At 45.6% G+C, this 17,317-nt stretch overlaps 1 protein-coding gene across 1 annotated transcript; it reads right to left on the reverse strand.

The window, feature by feature from the left end:
- Positions 1-761: 761 nt before the first annotated feature.
- On the reverse strand, positions 762-16,830 carry GLDN (gliomedin; the record flags this gene model as incomplete). The annotated part of the gene is made up of 10 exons (XM_081337154.1): positions 762-1,595; positions 3,783-3,933; positions 5,734-5,859; positions 5,941-6,024; positions 8,378-8,512; positions 9,655-9,801; positions 10,886-10,984; positions 11,597-11,614; positions 12,215-12,266; positions 16,465-16,830. The coding sequence occupies 10 exons, from the start codon at positions 16,828-16,830 to the stop codon at positions 1,082-1,084; spliced, it is 1,692 nt and encodes a 563-aa protein (XP_081193280.1). The 3' UTR covers positions 762-1,081.
- Between the last annotated feature and the right edge of the window lie 487 nt (positions 16,831-17,317).

Raw genomic sequence — 17,317 nt, forward strand, 5'->3', positions numbered from 1 at the left:
TTGTTAATAGAATTCTTGCCCCATTTTTTTATCAGTGGGGCAAAAACTTTCATCTTATTAGGATAGAATTCCTACCTTAAATTTTTGCTTTTTATCAGCTTTTAACTGATACCATGTTAATTTGAAATACCTTCTCCTAGAATTTCAGGAGTTTGGGTGTGTGTTTTTTTAAGCACAGAAATATAGCTAGGTGCAAGCTTGCAAGCAGAAAGCTTTCCGCTAATCTAAAGTAGATTTATCTCAGTGTGGTAACATCTACATGCTTACCACAGTATTCTGGGACTTGTAATTCCAACTGTCAGGAAGGAATTCATTTGAGAAGAATTGGTCTACATAATGGGTGAGGTGATGGAAGTTCCAACTGATTGTTTTAAAGTCATGGGCAAGCCTTTGCAGAGAAAAAAGGAATGAATTTAGCCAAAGAAATCCAGAATTAAGGAGCTTGTCTTATAGACGGTCCTAATTGATCAATGAACGCCACCACTTGTGTGTTTATCCCATGTGAGTACAAGCGAAGCGGAAAACTTGCTTTGACCCACATGCTCCTACGCCCTGGGGTGGGAAGAGCCTTTTTATACAGAGCACGCCGCTAAGATTATTTCTTTTATTCCATCATAAGTTTGGCTTTGCGCTTTGGTGCATATGTGCAGGTGGCCTTTGCAGCAACACAAACATCAAAATAGAGGAAGGCAAAGGAATGACACCGATACGGGACAGCATGTATTATTTTCAGATCAGGCAGCAGTAAGATTACCGGGTACATTAATGGGAAATTCTTATTACAACTGCCTTAATATGGGCGGATGGGTGCAGAGTCATCTCCTCTGTAGCAACTGGAAGACTTGAGATGACCAGCACCACGCCAAGGGTGCTGAGAGCCGTGCTCGACTTTGAAAGCACAGGGAGTGGTCCTCAGATCTAACTAATGGACACATCAGCCATAGTAATTGGCCTGATCTGTATCCTGATACATTGATGGATGGACCTCTTTTTTTTTTTGAACAGGAGGTGGGAATTTGAAGAGAGATTCTCAAAACAGGTCCTCTGCTGCAGAGGTGGATGGCCTGATGGCTAGGTGTGTTCAGATGAGAAAGTGGACAGGGTACTGCATTAGAAACCCATGTTCCCAGGTGTGTAAGTGCTTATTCAACCAATTGTAGGAGAGCATGGCCAACACCGGCACGAAGGTCGCATTTGAGGCTGGAGACACTTTCTGTTCGAACCCTTCCAAAGAAAGAGAGAGTTTCAGCTCAAAGCGGGCATCAATCTGCTTCTCCCGCAAGAGGTCGAAAGCAAAGGCCACGTGCATGTGGTTCTTATCGGTGATATAGAGCACCCCACAGGCCACAAAAGCATTGCCAGCCTTGGACTGTGGGTAGGTGGTGTTGATGTGCCGCAACATGGAAAACGTCTCCTCTTCCACTTCTGCTACCATGATGTGTTCATCGGGCCGGGAAAGATACATGACCCAGATGCCATTTTCATCCACTGCAATGCTGAAATACGACTTGGAAGTACTGAAGAGATACATGCGCTCGTAGTACCAAGAGTTCTCAACGGACAGTGCTTTGGATATGCCCGTCTCGAAGTGGTACCTGTAAGGAAAATGGCAGAAAGGAGCTGAGAACAGGACAGCACCCTGCCCTGTTGACAATGACAAACACAACAAAGGCACCTCACACAAACTCTTATTTTCTTTAGGTGTAAGGGAAAAGCAATAATGAATCGAAATACATTGGTTTCGTTTTTCATAGGATCGCAATAAGAAAGGCCCTGCAGATGATCTAAGGGGCAGAGTGGTTCAACTTGGCAGTTTCCAGATGGGTAGGGAGTTCAATTTCCGGAATTCCAAAGCCAGCATGCCCATTGATGGGGATCCTGGGAGTTGGAAGTTCGCACATCTGGAAGCGGCTATGGTTGGGAAACCTCGTACGCTGTTGAGGAAGAGGGGAGGGGGGGAAAAGAAGGGAACGAGAGAGCAAATACTAAAGAAATCTTGTGGGGGTTTTTTTCCTTCTTGAAAAACTTGGCTTTTGAAATTTTCATTCAAAGGAAAGGAAAATGGGAGGTAAGCTCTTGTGCATTTATTTATTTATTTTTGTCAATACAATCCAGGTGTCTGGATGAGCATCCTGTTTGTCACTGCATTTATCCTCGTGCTGGCAGAGTCTCTCTCCCTTATCGAGCTGCTAATAAATCCCAAGGAAAAACATAATGAGGGAATTCTTCCCTGGGAGCCTCTTCAAAGTGGGCTGTGGGGGCAGCCAAGTGCATCTCAGAGCGATTGGAAAGATTGCCACAATAAATTGCACCAGCTGAAGTAGTTTCCCTTGCCCGCAACTGGATAAATCAGCTCAGAAACATCCCGACAATTAGGTAGAAATAGTCCTTTCATGGAAAAGGGGATTGAGAAATGGCAGGGGGGGTGGAATTTATCCTCCTTAAAAAAAACTACCACTTGGAGGACAGCTAAACATCTGAAATAGAGGCAGCTCATTTGTTCTTTTGAAGAATGCAGATTCTATCCAAAACTTCACCCATTTACTCTTCTGGGAGAAATATTACAAATTTCGAGAAGACACCAGTCTTTAAATACATCCAAACAACAACCAAAACGTCCTGCTTAATATGAATTGTTGTTGTTGTTGTTTTTGGCCAAAACGTCCTGTCTGCAAGTTCTTCCATGGCCAGTTGGAAGGCTCCTTTTAGACGGCCAGGGATAACTGAAAGGTCTTCATCTTAATGATGAAGTCTGCCTTTTAACAGACGGAATTAGGCTGCCAAGACCCTCCCTCGTTTCCTTGCTGCGGCCCCCTCTCCAAGGGGAGAGGGCTAGGAGCAACCCACACCTGCTCTCAAACTGGGCGATGTTGCTCTTGGCTCACACATCAAAAGAAAGGAAGTGAGACAGACTCGCAGTTTTCACCTGAGACCTTGTGAGCCAGCAACATTAGGCTGGAGCTCTTGAGCTGCCCCCACCTCCCACACAATTGCACACAGATGGACAGCCCTGCTTGCCACGTGGAGCTTTGAATCAACTGTAGAATGTCAACCCAACGTTAAAAGAAGAGATGGATTTTTTGGTAGATATGGGATGAGGGGCAGAGTGGAGCCAAAACTGTTCTTCTGCCTAAGCAAATGTATAATTTAGTGGACAGACAGGTGAATATGTGGCAGTTACTGATGAGTTCCGGGCAACTGGAACTGGCACCTAAAGCAGAGACACAACCTCTGGGAAGGAGACCCATAGGTTATGTAGATCCTCAAGTCTGAATATGGGGGAAGAAGTCTCTTTCCATCATTTGTCCATAGCCCCAAAAGTCTTCCAGCTTCTAATGCAACTTCAGTTTCTGCGGAGGAGGATGCAATAATAGTACGCAAGCACATGGCTTCTCAGTGGACAAAGGGACACAGAATTACAGACCTACAAATGACTTCTTGAAGGCCACACAATTCCAAGAAAATAGGAACACGAGTAGCTGCCTCACGATGAGTCTGATCAAGACTCCATTCAGCCCAGTATTGTCCAACAGCATCTCCTCAATGTTTCCAAGCAAATGTTTTACCTGGAAACACTAGGGGGAGGGTTTGATATAGGTATTTTATCCTGTAGTAATTCCACTGCTAGGATAGGCCTGAATGAGACAGTATCCCCAACCAGGTGATCCATCTGACTAAGCAGCTGAGCATTTGCCAGTATTTAAACAATTCGTTGGCCTTCTCTCCTGACCCTTCCAGGGAGTCCCTGTTACCATGAAGGTCAAGCTACCACTGCTACTTACTTCACAACAATGTTACGTCCCACTCGTTGGTAGTACAGAGCATTGTTATAGATGGTGTGGCCGCATCCATAATATGACCAGGGCAGTTCAATGGTGGTGTAGTTGCCATTCCACAATGCATTGAGGTCCTCGTACTCCCTGATAATGTGTCCTGTTCACACAAAGTACAAAAGTTGAGTACCCACTCCCTGAAAGCCCTAGATTTTTCTAAGAATGCAATGTAGCATCTCACATGTTGGTCTACACTAGACCTAGGAAGCCAACTTCAAGTTCACCTCCGCTGATCTAATGGTATGTGGAAATGGCCTTGGGAGACAGTTGGGGGAACTGTCTGATAAAGTATAGTTAGTTTCCATCCATTGTTACTTCCCTTGCCAACCTATTTTCCAAAGCACCAGAAGGCAAGACAGGAAACAATGGATGGAAACTACTCAAGGAATGAAGCAACCTAGAACTAAGGGGAGATTTCCCAACAGTCAGAACAATTAACCAGTGGAACAGCTTGCCCCCAGAAGTTGTAGGTACTCCATCACTGGAGGCTTTTAAGAAGAGACTGGGTAGTCACTTGTCAGGAATGATATAGTGTCTTCTGCTTGAGCAGGGGGGTGGCCTAGAAGACCTCCGAGGTCCCTTCCAACTCTGTTAGTCTGTTATTATTATTTATCTGGGCATGCTTCCTATCTGGGCTATCTCACAAGGCTGACAATCACAGAAACCCACTGAATGACTTATGGCCAAGTCAATCTCCCATAGCACAACCTACCAAGCAGATTGATTGTTATAGAGATAAAAAAAGGAGAGGCCTATATATAAGTTATCCTGAGCTCCTGGGGGAAAGGCAGGATATAAATCTCATAAAGTATACATAGCTTAATACCTAAAAGGATTAAACAGTTGATGTACATTTTCACACTGGCTAGCTTCACATATTTTACAAAGCTATGATTTGTCCAATAAGCCACAGTGGATAGCATTTATGCCACACCAGAGATTCGCAATTCTGGCAGGATACAAATCGTAAGTGCTAAGCCATAAATTGTAGTTGATAAATCCCAATGGTGAGGTTTATCCATTACTTTTAACCAGGGTTTCTTGTATAAGTCCTGATTAGCTGACTTCATGCAACACGCTAAGCCATAAATCATAGTTCGCAAGCCCCAATGGACGGGCTCACTCAATATTTTAAGGCAAAAATCAAATTATGGCTCTAGAGTGATGCATGAGGCTAGTCAATGAAGGCAATGGGGGAAATTGAGCATCAGAGCCATGGCTTAGATCACTACCTAAGAAATGTAACTTTTTTTATCCCACTTTCTAAGAACAGCAGCATCAATGGGCAAGGTCTGCATTTGCCTACCAGGGCTTATATTCAGGGAAACACAGTACTAAATGCGTCCGTCTGGCTGACACTCTTAACTGGGGCTTATATTGAAATCATCCTGAAAAATCACGCTGTAGCTTCTTTTCCAGTTGGGTCTTATTTTCAGGGAAATACAGTATTTTCACACTTGTTAAGAATTTCTCTTCCTTTTTAAAAGAAGGGCACCCAGTATTTTAAATGCCTGAGTTTTGAAAAGAAAAGGGGCTGTGTCTTAACATGATTTCTAAACAGCCAAAGAGCCCTGGTAGCCCGGTGGTTAAAGTGAGTATTGCGGTGTAAAGTGAGTATTGTGGATAAACTCTGCCCACAGCCTGGAGTTCGATCCTGACGGGGCTCAAAGTTGGCTCAGCCTTCCATCCTTCCGAGATCGGTAAGATGAGGGTCCAGATTGTTGGGGACAAACACACAAATAAGGCTTCTATGTTATTTTCATATTGCATACCACTCTTAAATGTCCAGAGAGTGCTGTAAAGCGCTAAGGGGCGGTATATAAGCCTAAATCCTACCGCTGTTCTGAAAGCATAACTGGATATTCTGTTTACAAGGCCAAGCAGGGAACTCCAGGTTTACCTGTAAAATGCTCAGCGATCCAAATCTTTTCACTGGTGTGGTTTCCGAGATCGACCATCCAGGCCCCGTAACTCTGCCTCAGTTTGACAATCTCCTGGGGGCTCCCAATAGACTCAATCGTGTTTTCTAACAAGGAGAGAAGAGTCAGGGCAAGAGATAGCAGGTGCCGAAAACTTTTCAAGAGGGATTTGGAATGAATTACTGTACCGGGTTTTCTGCGCTGATGGAGATGGGCCCGCTCTTTGGCTTTCTCGGCGAGGGTATCGTCATTCGGAATGCTGCACGCCTCCCCTAAAACAGGAGGGGCAGGAGAGAGAGAGGCAGAGATTGCAGCTGAACTTTTCCCCACCCCCTCCGGGGAAAAAAAGGCCTTGCTTCGTGATGCTAAAACATGATTTATTTAAAATGTTTTCTTTACCTCCAACCTTTCAAGTTTAAGAACTTGACATCTTTTATCAATGTTAATTGCTGAGGATAGTCTATCTGGGGGGGGGGGTCTTCAAACTTGGCAACTTTCAGACTTGTGGACTTCAACTCCCAGAATTCCTCAGCCAGCCGTTCCTTATCACCTCCACCTCAGGAGCTGATCCAGAGAATGAATTCCACGTTCCAACCTCAACTTGGCCAAAATCTGTTGAGGGACACATTCTGGCCTATTTTGATGGTTATTTAGGAGCTCAAGGGTCCTTAAGTTACTACCGGTAGTCTGGAGGCCAAAGCTGATGAGCTGCGCACACACAATATGCAACTGCCAATCATGTCTCAGCTCACACTCCAAAGGTTAAAGACTCCTGTTTACTCTTTCACCATAATGAAGAAGTGAGAAGTTCTTTTCCCTCATTACACTTGTGCTTATGGTGGATCTGGTAGTCTGGAAGGGAGTGATATTTCTCTTCCAACATTCCTTCTCCTAGGAGGGCCAGGCCAAGGTCTTTATCTTTTTGTTTGGAAGAGTCAAGGCCCAAACTATCATTTGTGATGAGGACAGGAACAGGATTTGTGACTCGCCCTAACCTTTAAGGAAAAGAAGCAGAACAATCTAAGGCCATCCATGTTTCCATTGGAAGTCCTCCAAGCCCTAGAGATCAGTAAGCCCACAAATCTCAAACCAGAAGCAAACATCAGTCTCAGATAAGCTCTCCCACCCCACGTGCCACCTTGAGTTCAGGGTGAAGAAGCCGTATTGTCTCGGGGAAGGCTCCTTGGATCCTATTGCAGCTACTCCACGGTACACAGCCTTCTCTCCTTGTAAAGGAGCAGAACAGCCTGTAGATATGTTCTCCTTGAGCACTGGAATCCCTGCTTCTGTAGAAGAACATTGTCAAGTAGTCCCCCTTCTCACAAAGCAGACTTTGAAGCACCCGTAGGTGCTGTGTGAGTTTGCTCTAAGTGTCAGCTCTTGTACTATCATCCAGACCTCCCTGCTTCCCCATTAAAACTGTTCTTCAGCCTAAAGGGATTGCTACATCCAATTCTAGGATTGGCACATAAGATTCTTTCATTCTCACAAGTGAGGCTGGAGGTTCAGCCCAAATAGACTTCTGCTGCTGGCGCTCTAACTTAGTTCAGACCCCTTCAAAGTAGGAGGAAAGTTAAGTTTGTGCAATCACAATTCTCTCACATCCTACTTCTGGTTTTCTCAGTCTTCAGAACTTGGTAGCTTCAAGCAAAAGAGGAAGAACTAGGAAAGAGCTGCTTTGGACCAAGGTAGATCATTCAGCCACACCTCTCACTAGCCCCATCTTAACAGCAGCTCTCTGGAAGTTCACCCCAAAATGTTGTCCAACCCCTTCTTGGAGATCTCAAGGTTGAACCCCAGAGCATTTACTCATAAAGCCTGAGCTGGACCATGTACTAGTGGGCTTTCCCTTCCATCAAATCAGATTCTCCAGAGTTCCATGCAAGGGTTTGTCCAGCTTGTCCTGGAACTTGTCCCTGGGATTGAGCCTGGAGACAAAACTCTTTGCTCTGTTGCTCAGTTTCTGGGCTTAGAGATGGATTTCAGCCTTGCTCTAGGTTCAACTGAGTACTGACAAATCAAGGCTTACCTTGCAAATGACTGCTCAAGTCCCTATCCACCCTCAATTATCTTCTCCTCCATCACATAAGACAAGACAGAAGCTAGACACAGCAGGAGATGGAACCAGTAGGGCGCCAGCTCCGTGGTGAGCTAATCAGGCAGTCCCCAAAATAGTACATAGAGGAGAGGATGAAAGCAAGATTTACTCCACCCACCCCACCCCCAGCATCCTTGAAATGGCAAATTCTGTTCCAAGCGTTGGAAGAGGGCCATGTACCCACTTCACAGGCTTGTTAGAAAATAAGCAGGGAGGCTACCTTCAGAAAAAAGACAAAAAAGGTGAGACCCAGCAAAAATAGCAGAATTAAACTCAGCTTTTTTTTTTTGGTGGGGTGGAGAAGGGCAGAGATACTTCCCTGGAGCTACCTAAAGAATGATCCAGACGTAGAACGAGCAGGAGAACTTAGTCAAAGCCTGGAAGCTCAAGGGGTTCATTTGCTCTGCCCTGAAGACAATAGTGTAGAATAGATCATCTGAACAACGGACTATCTGAACTTGGAATCAGAAATGAAACGGAGAGAAAAAGCAGCAGGAGACCTGGAGTTAGCATCCGGAAGCACTCACCTGTGCATTCGGAGTTGTAGATCTTCTCCTCCTGGGACTTGGCTTTGCGTTTTCCTGAAGTTCCTGGTGGTCCTGGTGGTCCCTGAGGTCCTGGAGGACCAGGAGGTCCTGGAGGACCAGCATCACCTTTCTCACCTAGAAGCACCAATGGAAAAAAAAAGATGAGAAAGAATTACTTTTTCTAAGCGGAAGCTCAAGGTGACTCGGCGAACTTTGGAGGCTTTGCTTGTTGCTATCATCACCTCCTTTCCCTCCGTCCAGAATTCATCAGAATCCAGAGGCTGTCGGCATGAATAACAACAGTGTGGACCTCTCCACCACCATTAGGTCGGCTTCAGATCATCTCTGCTGTCACATGAGTTATCTGAAAGCAGTGGACTCTAGGGAAACTCCAGAAAAACCCACTTGGTGAAAATGGAAACTTCTTCTGCTCTTAAGCTACTTCCAAAGAAGTTCTCAAAAGCTGTCTCTGAAACAGCTGTAACATCTGTCAGAAGAAGAGCATCCTGTCCTCAGAAAGGTCCACCTGAACCCCACTCCCTAGCTCTAATTCCCCAGAAGTTGCTGACAGGTTTTCACTCAGGACCAATATTCCTGAGAATCTTACCCTGTGAGGTCAGCCACCTGCTCCACCACGCAAATCCCATGAAGGTGGAGAGTTAACAGTAGCCAAGAACTAGCACCTGCATTAATTTGTTTCCTCCTCCTTCCCAAATCCTTTCCCTTTAAGAATTTTTGGGTGATCCTTCCCTTGGATGAACAGCTGGATGTAAATAAGGGAGGACAGGTTGTTTCAAATGGATCCACCCTTCAGGACTGAGTCTTTAACCAACTGTGAGAAAGGACTTTCTACCACAGGGGTGTCAAACTTGCCACGTCTCATGATGTGTCGTGATGTATCGCGGTTTTTTCCCCCCTTGCCATAGCTGGGCTGGGCATGGGTTCCATGTGACGCATCCAGCCCACAGGCCAGCAGTTTGACACCCCTGTTCTAGCATGTTTGTGTCCAGCCCATGCTCATCCCCAAGCATCAGAGTCACTTGGTTGAGTTGGGTGGCTATAGAAATTGAATAAATAAATAAATATTTCTTTTTAAAAAAAAAAATCTTGGCTAGCCACAATGAAGAACAAGCCTTCCCCACCCTGATGTCTTCCAGATGTGTTTCAATTACATCCTCTGAAGTCAGCACATCTGGAAGGCATCAACTTGGAAAAGATTGGTTTTCCAATTCAACCACCCTTGTGTTTTCTTTAGAGTCACCATAATTTCATCTTACCTTCTAAAGCCACTTCGTTGTTTGCTTCTCCTTTGTCACCTTTGGGCCCTCTGGATCCCTTTTCACCTCGTCCCCCCTCTTTTCCAGGTGCACCAATTTCTCCAGGATCTCCTTTTTCACCCTTCTCTCCGGGGTCACCCTTAGGTCCTGGAAAACACAGGAGAACATTAAACGCCACAAGAGAGAGGCAGCCGAGAATAAATGCAATCCAAAGGACTGGAGGAGATGTTTACGTAGACCCATAAAGGAGACATGAATTCAACCCCATCCAGCTTGCCCTGAGAATATTCATTTATTTATTTGTTTGTTTATGGTCAAGACCAAGTCACAGAATTTTAAAAAGGGGCATCCCATTAACACATATATATGTAACAATATATACAGTACATGTACAAAAGGAAGAAACCCAGTGAAATTAAATGATTCTTTGAAGGTGTCTATGGAGATTCTCAATCATCCAGGTGATGGTTGTCCCAAAGGTGCTTCTTCCAAAAGGCAAGTGGACTTTCTGGGTTTTTCCTTTGAAAACATTTTGCTTGTCATCCAAGAAGCTTCTTCAGAACTGACGAAGCATCTTGGATGAGAAGCAACATGTTTTCAAAGGAGAAAAACCAAGAAAGTCTCGTTGCCTTTTGGAAAAAGCACCTTTGGGATTCCTTGAGGGCATCAAAGGCTTCTTTAAGCTAAGGATACCCATAAAAAATTTGCTACTGCCTTGAAAACACCCAGGTGTTGATCACTCAAACTCCTCATCATGAGGAGCACATACTCAACACCCAAGGCTATGTCTAAACCAGATTCCAGCTAAATTGCATCTCATTCAAGGGCCAGGTAAAATTATGTTGGCTGAGATACTGGACCAAACAAATCATTTGAGGAACCTCATTATTTCAGAGTCACTTAGGTGAGATTGGCGGTGTATGAATGTGAGGAAGGAAGGAAGGAAGGAAGGAAGGAAGGAAGGAAGGAAGGAAGGAAGGAAGGAAGGAAGGAAGGAAGGAAGGAAGGAAGGAATCTAATTCCATACAATGCAACAATATACGGTAGTCTTAAAATACAAATAGACCAAGTTCTGAGACAATGTGTGTTGTCTTAAGCCTACTTAAGCCTACGGGGGGGGCGGAAATCAAATCGCCAGATATAATTTGCCTGAAGCTCCTCAATGGCTCCATGGATTAAGCTGGAGCAGAGAATTTAGATCAATTTCATCACCCATCTTTCATGAGTATACCTGTTTTCCCTCTTTTTCCTGGTTCACCCCTTTCTCCAGGAATACCAGGAGCACCATCAGATCCATTCAAACCAGGCAATCCATCAATTCCAGGGGGACCTGATGAAGTCAAAGAATATTTTTTTTAATGTTTTGTCTCTTCCCAGCAGAAGATCAGACACTGAAAGACAGGAGTTATTTCCAAGTGATGATTATCACAGGACCATGTTAGGTCTTCACAAATAACGGTCGGAGGGGAGGTGCAGGAGGAAAGGGCCCATTTCTCCATCACCACCAAGGTCATCTGAACAGCTTATTGGCCCCCAGTCATCTGGTTATTGTATCGGGCTAAGCCATGGTTTGCTACATTGCATAAACTCATAGGATTCACATGTAGAGCACACAAAACCATCAACCATGGTTCAGCAGTTGTAAGGCTTTGATTTACACTAAATCAAAAGCAAGTTTAGTCATGATCAAACCCAACCATGGTTCAATAACATTATTCTTATTTTTGTTTCAGGAATTCTACTAACATCCAAGACTCATTCCGGACTTCCAAGTGGCCAAACTCTAGCAAATTTCCAATTGGAAATTCAGCAAAGGAGAAATAAGAGAGGAATGAGAAATGAAAGCCTGATAAACAGAGGAGGATTTTAATACTAAGGGGTGGGGGTGGGGGGTGTTCAGTAAGACCAAGACAATAGGGCCGGAAAAGAAAATATATATTACCTGGTAATCCCGGTGGACCTAAATAGAGAATAAAACAAAGAATTACTAATAAAGACTAAGTGTAAGGTAAAGGTAAAAGGTAAAGGTTTCCCCTGCCCAGTTGTGTCTGACTCTAGAGGACAAAGCCAGCATTGTCCGAAGACATTTTCCATAGACATGTGGCCAGCAGGACTATATGCCAAAGATCCATGGAATGCTGTAACCTTCCCACTGAAGTGATACCTATTTATCTACTCGCATTTGCATGCTTTCAAACTGCTAGGTTTGCAGGAGCTGGGGAAAGTAACAGGAACTCACCCCATCATGTGGCACTCGGGTCTTAAACCTTTCCAGCTGACAAGCTCAGCATCTTTAACCGCTGAGCCATCGCTTACCTTAATACTAAACCAAGAATGCAAGGCTTAGATGTAGGACTATGCCAACATCTTACAGAAAACAAGAGAAATATTTTAATGAGCACAACCAGGTTCATGAGCCGTTTAAACACTGGGGACACCTTACCCACTCAAGCTAAGAACACACTGTTAACTACCTTTGAAAGAGATCAGGATGGGGTACCGCATATATCGAAAGAAAAATCGTTCTTTCCTCCCAGACCATCATCACTGACATTCTTACCTGTTAAACACACTCCTTTTGTGCTGTTGCACAACTCAAGCATTACCCGGACCTAAAAGAAGAAGACATTTCAAAGGTCACCTTTGAAGGATTTGTACTTTGCGCAGAAATTTTAGAGAATTTAAATTTGGATTCCTAACACTGAAATAATTTTAACAGTTGTAGATCTGGGGTTGTAATCTTGTGATCTTTTCTTACTCCTGTTTTGTACCTTTTGGGTGAAAAAAGAAAAGAGTATAAATAACATAAAGAATGTTCAGACTTTCAGTAGAAAATGCCTGCTCAGAAAGACACATGCCCACATTTAATGCATTTCATCTTAATTTTAATTCCTAGCAAGCACAGTTTAAGATTTTTGTGAGCCTAAAGCTCTGGCAGGCTTCTGATTGTAGACTTTCTGTAGCATGCTGACAATGAGGAAAAATGGTTTCTAAAATCCTATTTTTTCCCATTCATGCCCCCCCATATAATTGGTCAAGACCTTCAGGAAGGGAACAAGACTGTTCTGTGCAAACAATATTGCTTACACTTTGAGAAAATGCAATGTCCCAAAGAATGACGACCGAAGCCTGTGTTCCAAGACGTGACCCAGACTAACTTTCAAAGTGAGGCCACGGGTTGACCTTCCCCCATGTGGCCATGGTGGAGAGACCAGGCAAAGAAAGTAAGATTGCTTTACAAGCAGTCATTAGTGATTAGGGACAATCTACTTCCCATACTTCCCATACAGCCCAAATCTATCAACTTTCTAGTGTTGTGACTTGTGTTGTTGTGGAACATGGCGTACTGTAACCTCCAACCTAACCCCTTCTTTGCCACTGCAAGTTGCAACCTAGAGAAGAAAAAGAAGAACAGAGGTCCCTAATGTTGACTGGTGGAGTTGTAAAGGATGTTATGACAGGGAAGTGGTCCTTCAAATATTTGGAGCTCAAGTTGGGTTTGAAAGATAATAATCAATAACTTGCAAAGGACTCAATATTCCTTCAGAATTAGTATGAAGGAAGTCCTTCAAGAATTCCTAGAATGAAACCACCCAGACCTTCTCCATAGGTGCCTCTATGTGTGTGGGCTTCAATTGCCAGAATTCTCCAGCCACAGCCTCACCTGATCCAAGTAATACTGAGAAATAACATTGGGTATCCTCAACATAATGAGACACCCAGGTTCATATCCAAAAGTGACTCAACCGGCACATTCATCTCAGTCAAGAATACATGACCTGTTTCTTCAGGATCACCTCTATAACCCAGCACCAAAGCCTTGGATACAAATCCTTTGAGCAATGTTTCTCAACCTTGGCAATTTTGAGATGTGTGGGGAAATCGACTCCCAGAATCCCTCAGCCAGCAAGATTGTAAGAATTTAACTCTACACTTCTTAAAGTTGTTCAAGGTTGAGAAACGCTGCCTTAAATCCTTTCAAAAGATGCTAACACTGATACCTGGCTATGATTGCATGAGATCATGAATGTACAAGGTACAATCATATAAGTGCATTTAACTGGACCTGAAAATAGATTAAAGCTGGTTTAGCACTGGCTTCATCCATTTCTTTGTCCTGTGTCTCTGCTCACTTTTGAGTCTGGCCCAGTGTGAAGCATTCAAAGGCCAAAAATGGACTCCACCTTGGAAAAAGTTGCCCATCTTCATGTAGAACTCCCTACAGGGAAGCTTGTAGGACCATACATCGTCAATGCTGTGCAACTAAGGAGGCACCCATCTGCAAGCAACAGGTAAGAATGGAATATTAGCCTCCTTGAACTCCAATTCTCCACCCACGGAGAAGACAATATAGTGTGATTGAGAAAAATCAAAACTGGCTGAAAAATTAGCAGGAAAAAAAAAGCAGCGGGGTCCTCCAATGTTGGTCATTCATGGAGAGTCCAAAACCTGTTTCAGAATCTTGGCCTATGGGCACCTTAGAACAAAAACAATTATGCATTAATGCAAGCTTGATTCAGTGAATAAGAAAAATGAATGGCAGCAGCCTGGATGAATATCGAATCCCAAATGTCCAAAGTGTTCCTTCTGCTCTGCACCCTGGGTTTTTCAATTTATCAACAATGGTTAATCATACCGATTTTGGCATTTCTTTTTGTTTCATAGTCCACCCTCATCCAGGCTCAAAGCATGCCTGATTGTGAAGAGAGGGACACCCTTTTCCTCTCTTCCCCACACAGCAAGGTTTAAAGAGAGATTAATTGCTCAGTTATTGCACCCCCCCAAAAAAACAGACAGCGAGGAAGCTATGAGTCATTAAGAGAAAAAGCAAAGAGGTGGAGGCAGAGATGGCATCTTCTTGCATTACTTTGGCAGAGACAACCAAGTCAGAAAAGGCCCCTAATTTTTCCTTCTTTGGGTATTTATCTCTGCTACTGAAAACACAATATTGAAAATGTGAGAGGCAAGCTGTATCCTGTGATCCCCTTGCTCTGTGATAAAGCAGAGCGTAGAGCTAAACGTGCAAAACCTAAAACAGAATTGCAAGAAAAGTCTCTTTTCCACCAAGCTCAATCCACAGCCTGCAGAGACTCATCCATGCCGCTTGCTTAGAAATGATATGGAATTGGGGGGGGAGGATATCACTGCCTCTGAGATTATTATTCTCTGTTCGCAACAAAGTAAAGTCACCGCTGCCAGTTCTTCAGCTAGTGTTGGCCTTCATTGAGTTCCTCCCAAGAAACTAAAGTATTGCTGTAGTAGACATATGGATTCCAGCAGTGGGCCATTTTGCCATTGGCAGGTGAAAATTTTGTCAACACGGAGATTTTCTAAGTGCCTTCTAAGACAGGGGTGTCCCATCTTGGCAACGTTAAGACCTGTGGACTTCATGGCTGGCTGGGGAATCCTGGTTAGTTGAAGTCCAGAAGTCTTAAAGTTGCCAAGGTTGGACGCCCTTTCTCTAAGGGAAGTAAGCCCCACCCCCTGCTCCTCAGTTCTTAAGACTAGCATGGAAGATGAGGCAAGGTCTCTTGCCAAATGTGGTTGGAATCCAGGATCTTTGGAGAGATTTTTTTCTGTAACAATGTAGGAGAGAAAGTAGGTTGTCTTCTTCCAGAATATTTTTCAATCCAGACTCTAAACTTTCCAAAGGTCCATAAAGTGGCTTTCCCAGTAGTAATGTACAGCTGTGAGAGTTGAGCCATAAGGAAAGCTGAGCACTGAAGAACCGATGCTTTCAAATTGTGGCGTTGGAGAAGACGCCTGAGAGACCACAAGGAGATCAAATCAGTCAATCCTAAAGGAAATCAACCCTGCCTGTTCTTTGGAAGGACAGATACTGAAGCTGAAGCTCAAATACTTTGGCCACCAAAGGAGAAGAGAAGTCTCCTTGGAAAAGACCTAATGTTGGGAAAGATGAAGGCAAAAAGGGAAGGGGTCAACAGAGGATGAGATGGTTAGATAGCGTCATTGACACAATGGATATGAATTTGGGAAACTCAGAGAGACAGTGGAGGACAGGTGTTGCTTTGCATTCCATCATCCATGAAGTCATGGAGTTGGACACAACTTAGCAACTGAACAACAAAAACCTCGATTCTTCTGGTGGTCTCCTTTCCAAGTCCTAACCATACCTGATTTGGGTGGGTTGTTTTTTTCCAAAGTCGAAGTTGGCCACTGCTGACATGGTTGAGGAACGCTTTCCCCCAAGAGATGAAAGAGTTTGACCTAATTGGGTTTCTAGAGCTGGTTCAAGAACCCAAGTCTTCTCCTTAGTTCACAAATACCCTTGGAAGAAGTTTGGTGGAGAAGGTTGGGATTGGTCCCAGAGCTGTCCGGACTCATTGAACTCCATCCCTACTCAAAAGAGGGCAGGGTCGGCAACTGTCGCCCACCGGAAAGATGCAAAGTTAAAGGAAAACCACCCCACCAGTAGCTTTTTTTCCAAGACCCTCAAGTCAAAGTTACCCATATGCTGTTGAGAAACACTTTCCCCAACCCCTGCAAGCAAATGACCTTATTGGGCTTCTAGAGCTGGTTCGAGAACCCAAGTCGTCTCCTTAGTTCACAATACCCTTGGAGAAGGTTGGGAGTGGTCCTGGAGCAGTCCGGACCCTTTGAACAATTCCCCCACCCCTACTCAAGGGAGGGCAGGGTCGGCAACTGTCGCCCAGCCGAAAGATGCAAAGTTAAAGGAAAACCGCTTTCACACAGACGCACAGACACACACCAGCTTCGGGCCCCACTTGTAAGCCCAGGAACACCCCCACAGGAACACCACCCCCCGTGACTTCCCCAGCGCGCCCCTACCGGCACCATGGAGTAAGTCATCAGCATGAGCATGTCCTCGCTCTCCGCTCGGAGGTGACCCTTGGCGAGGCCGCGCCGCCGCTGCTGGCTCCGCTTGGCCCGGCCAGCCGCCGGGACGGCGCCGTCGGCTGAGGCGGTGGGCGCCAGCGCGGCCCGGAGCGCGACCGCGGGACCCCCGGAGGAGGGCGGCCCCCGCAGCTGCCTCGCCTCCGCCTGCAGCTCCCGCAGCGCCGCGCTCAGCTCCCGCCACTGAGCCAACAAGAAGAGGGTCCCGACGGCGCTCAGCGCAGAGATCAGCCCGGCCGCCGCCAGAGCGCAGCGCAGCGCCCGGCCAGCCCCGCCGCCTCCTCCTCCCTGGCCCTGCATCGCGGCTCTTTGCCCCGGGCGCCGGCCGGGAGAGGCTGTGTGTGCGCGTCCCGGGGCGGGGAAGCTGCTGCGGCTCGGCCCCGGGGCGGCTCTTAGGGACCGTGGGCGGCTGAGTCACCCGGGTGCCAGGAGCACCGGCCGGGGTAGCAGCGCAAGGGTTGGAACGGGCACGGATGCCTGGCAGCCCACGTCCCTTCCCGGCTACAGAGGCGCGCACAGACCGGGCGCTGGAGCCCTCCGGGAAAGCAAAGTCCGGCTGCTTACATGGCTGAACTTGCTAAGGATGAAAGAGCGATCGGCGCTCTAAACCATGGTTGGCTGAAGAACTGTGGCTTGCCGAGATTGGGTGCCCACGCTAAGCAGGGTTCAGGAGTCGCGGCGGCTGGGGACTTGCCGCGGGCTAAGCACCAAACCAAGCAAACCTCCTCAGAGACCGGGGTGGAGGGTCCCTGCAGCAAAGGAATCAAAGGCGAATATTTGTAGCTCA

This window comes from Vipera berus (genome assembly GCF_964194415.1).
Source record: "Vipera berus genome assembly, chromosome: 12".
NCBI lineage: Eukaryota > Metazoa > Chordata > Lepidosauria > Squamata > Viperidae > Vipera > Vipera berus.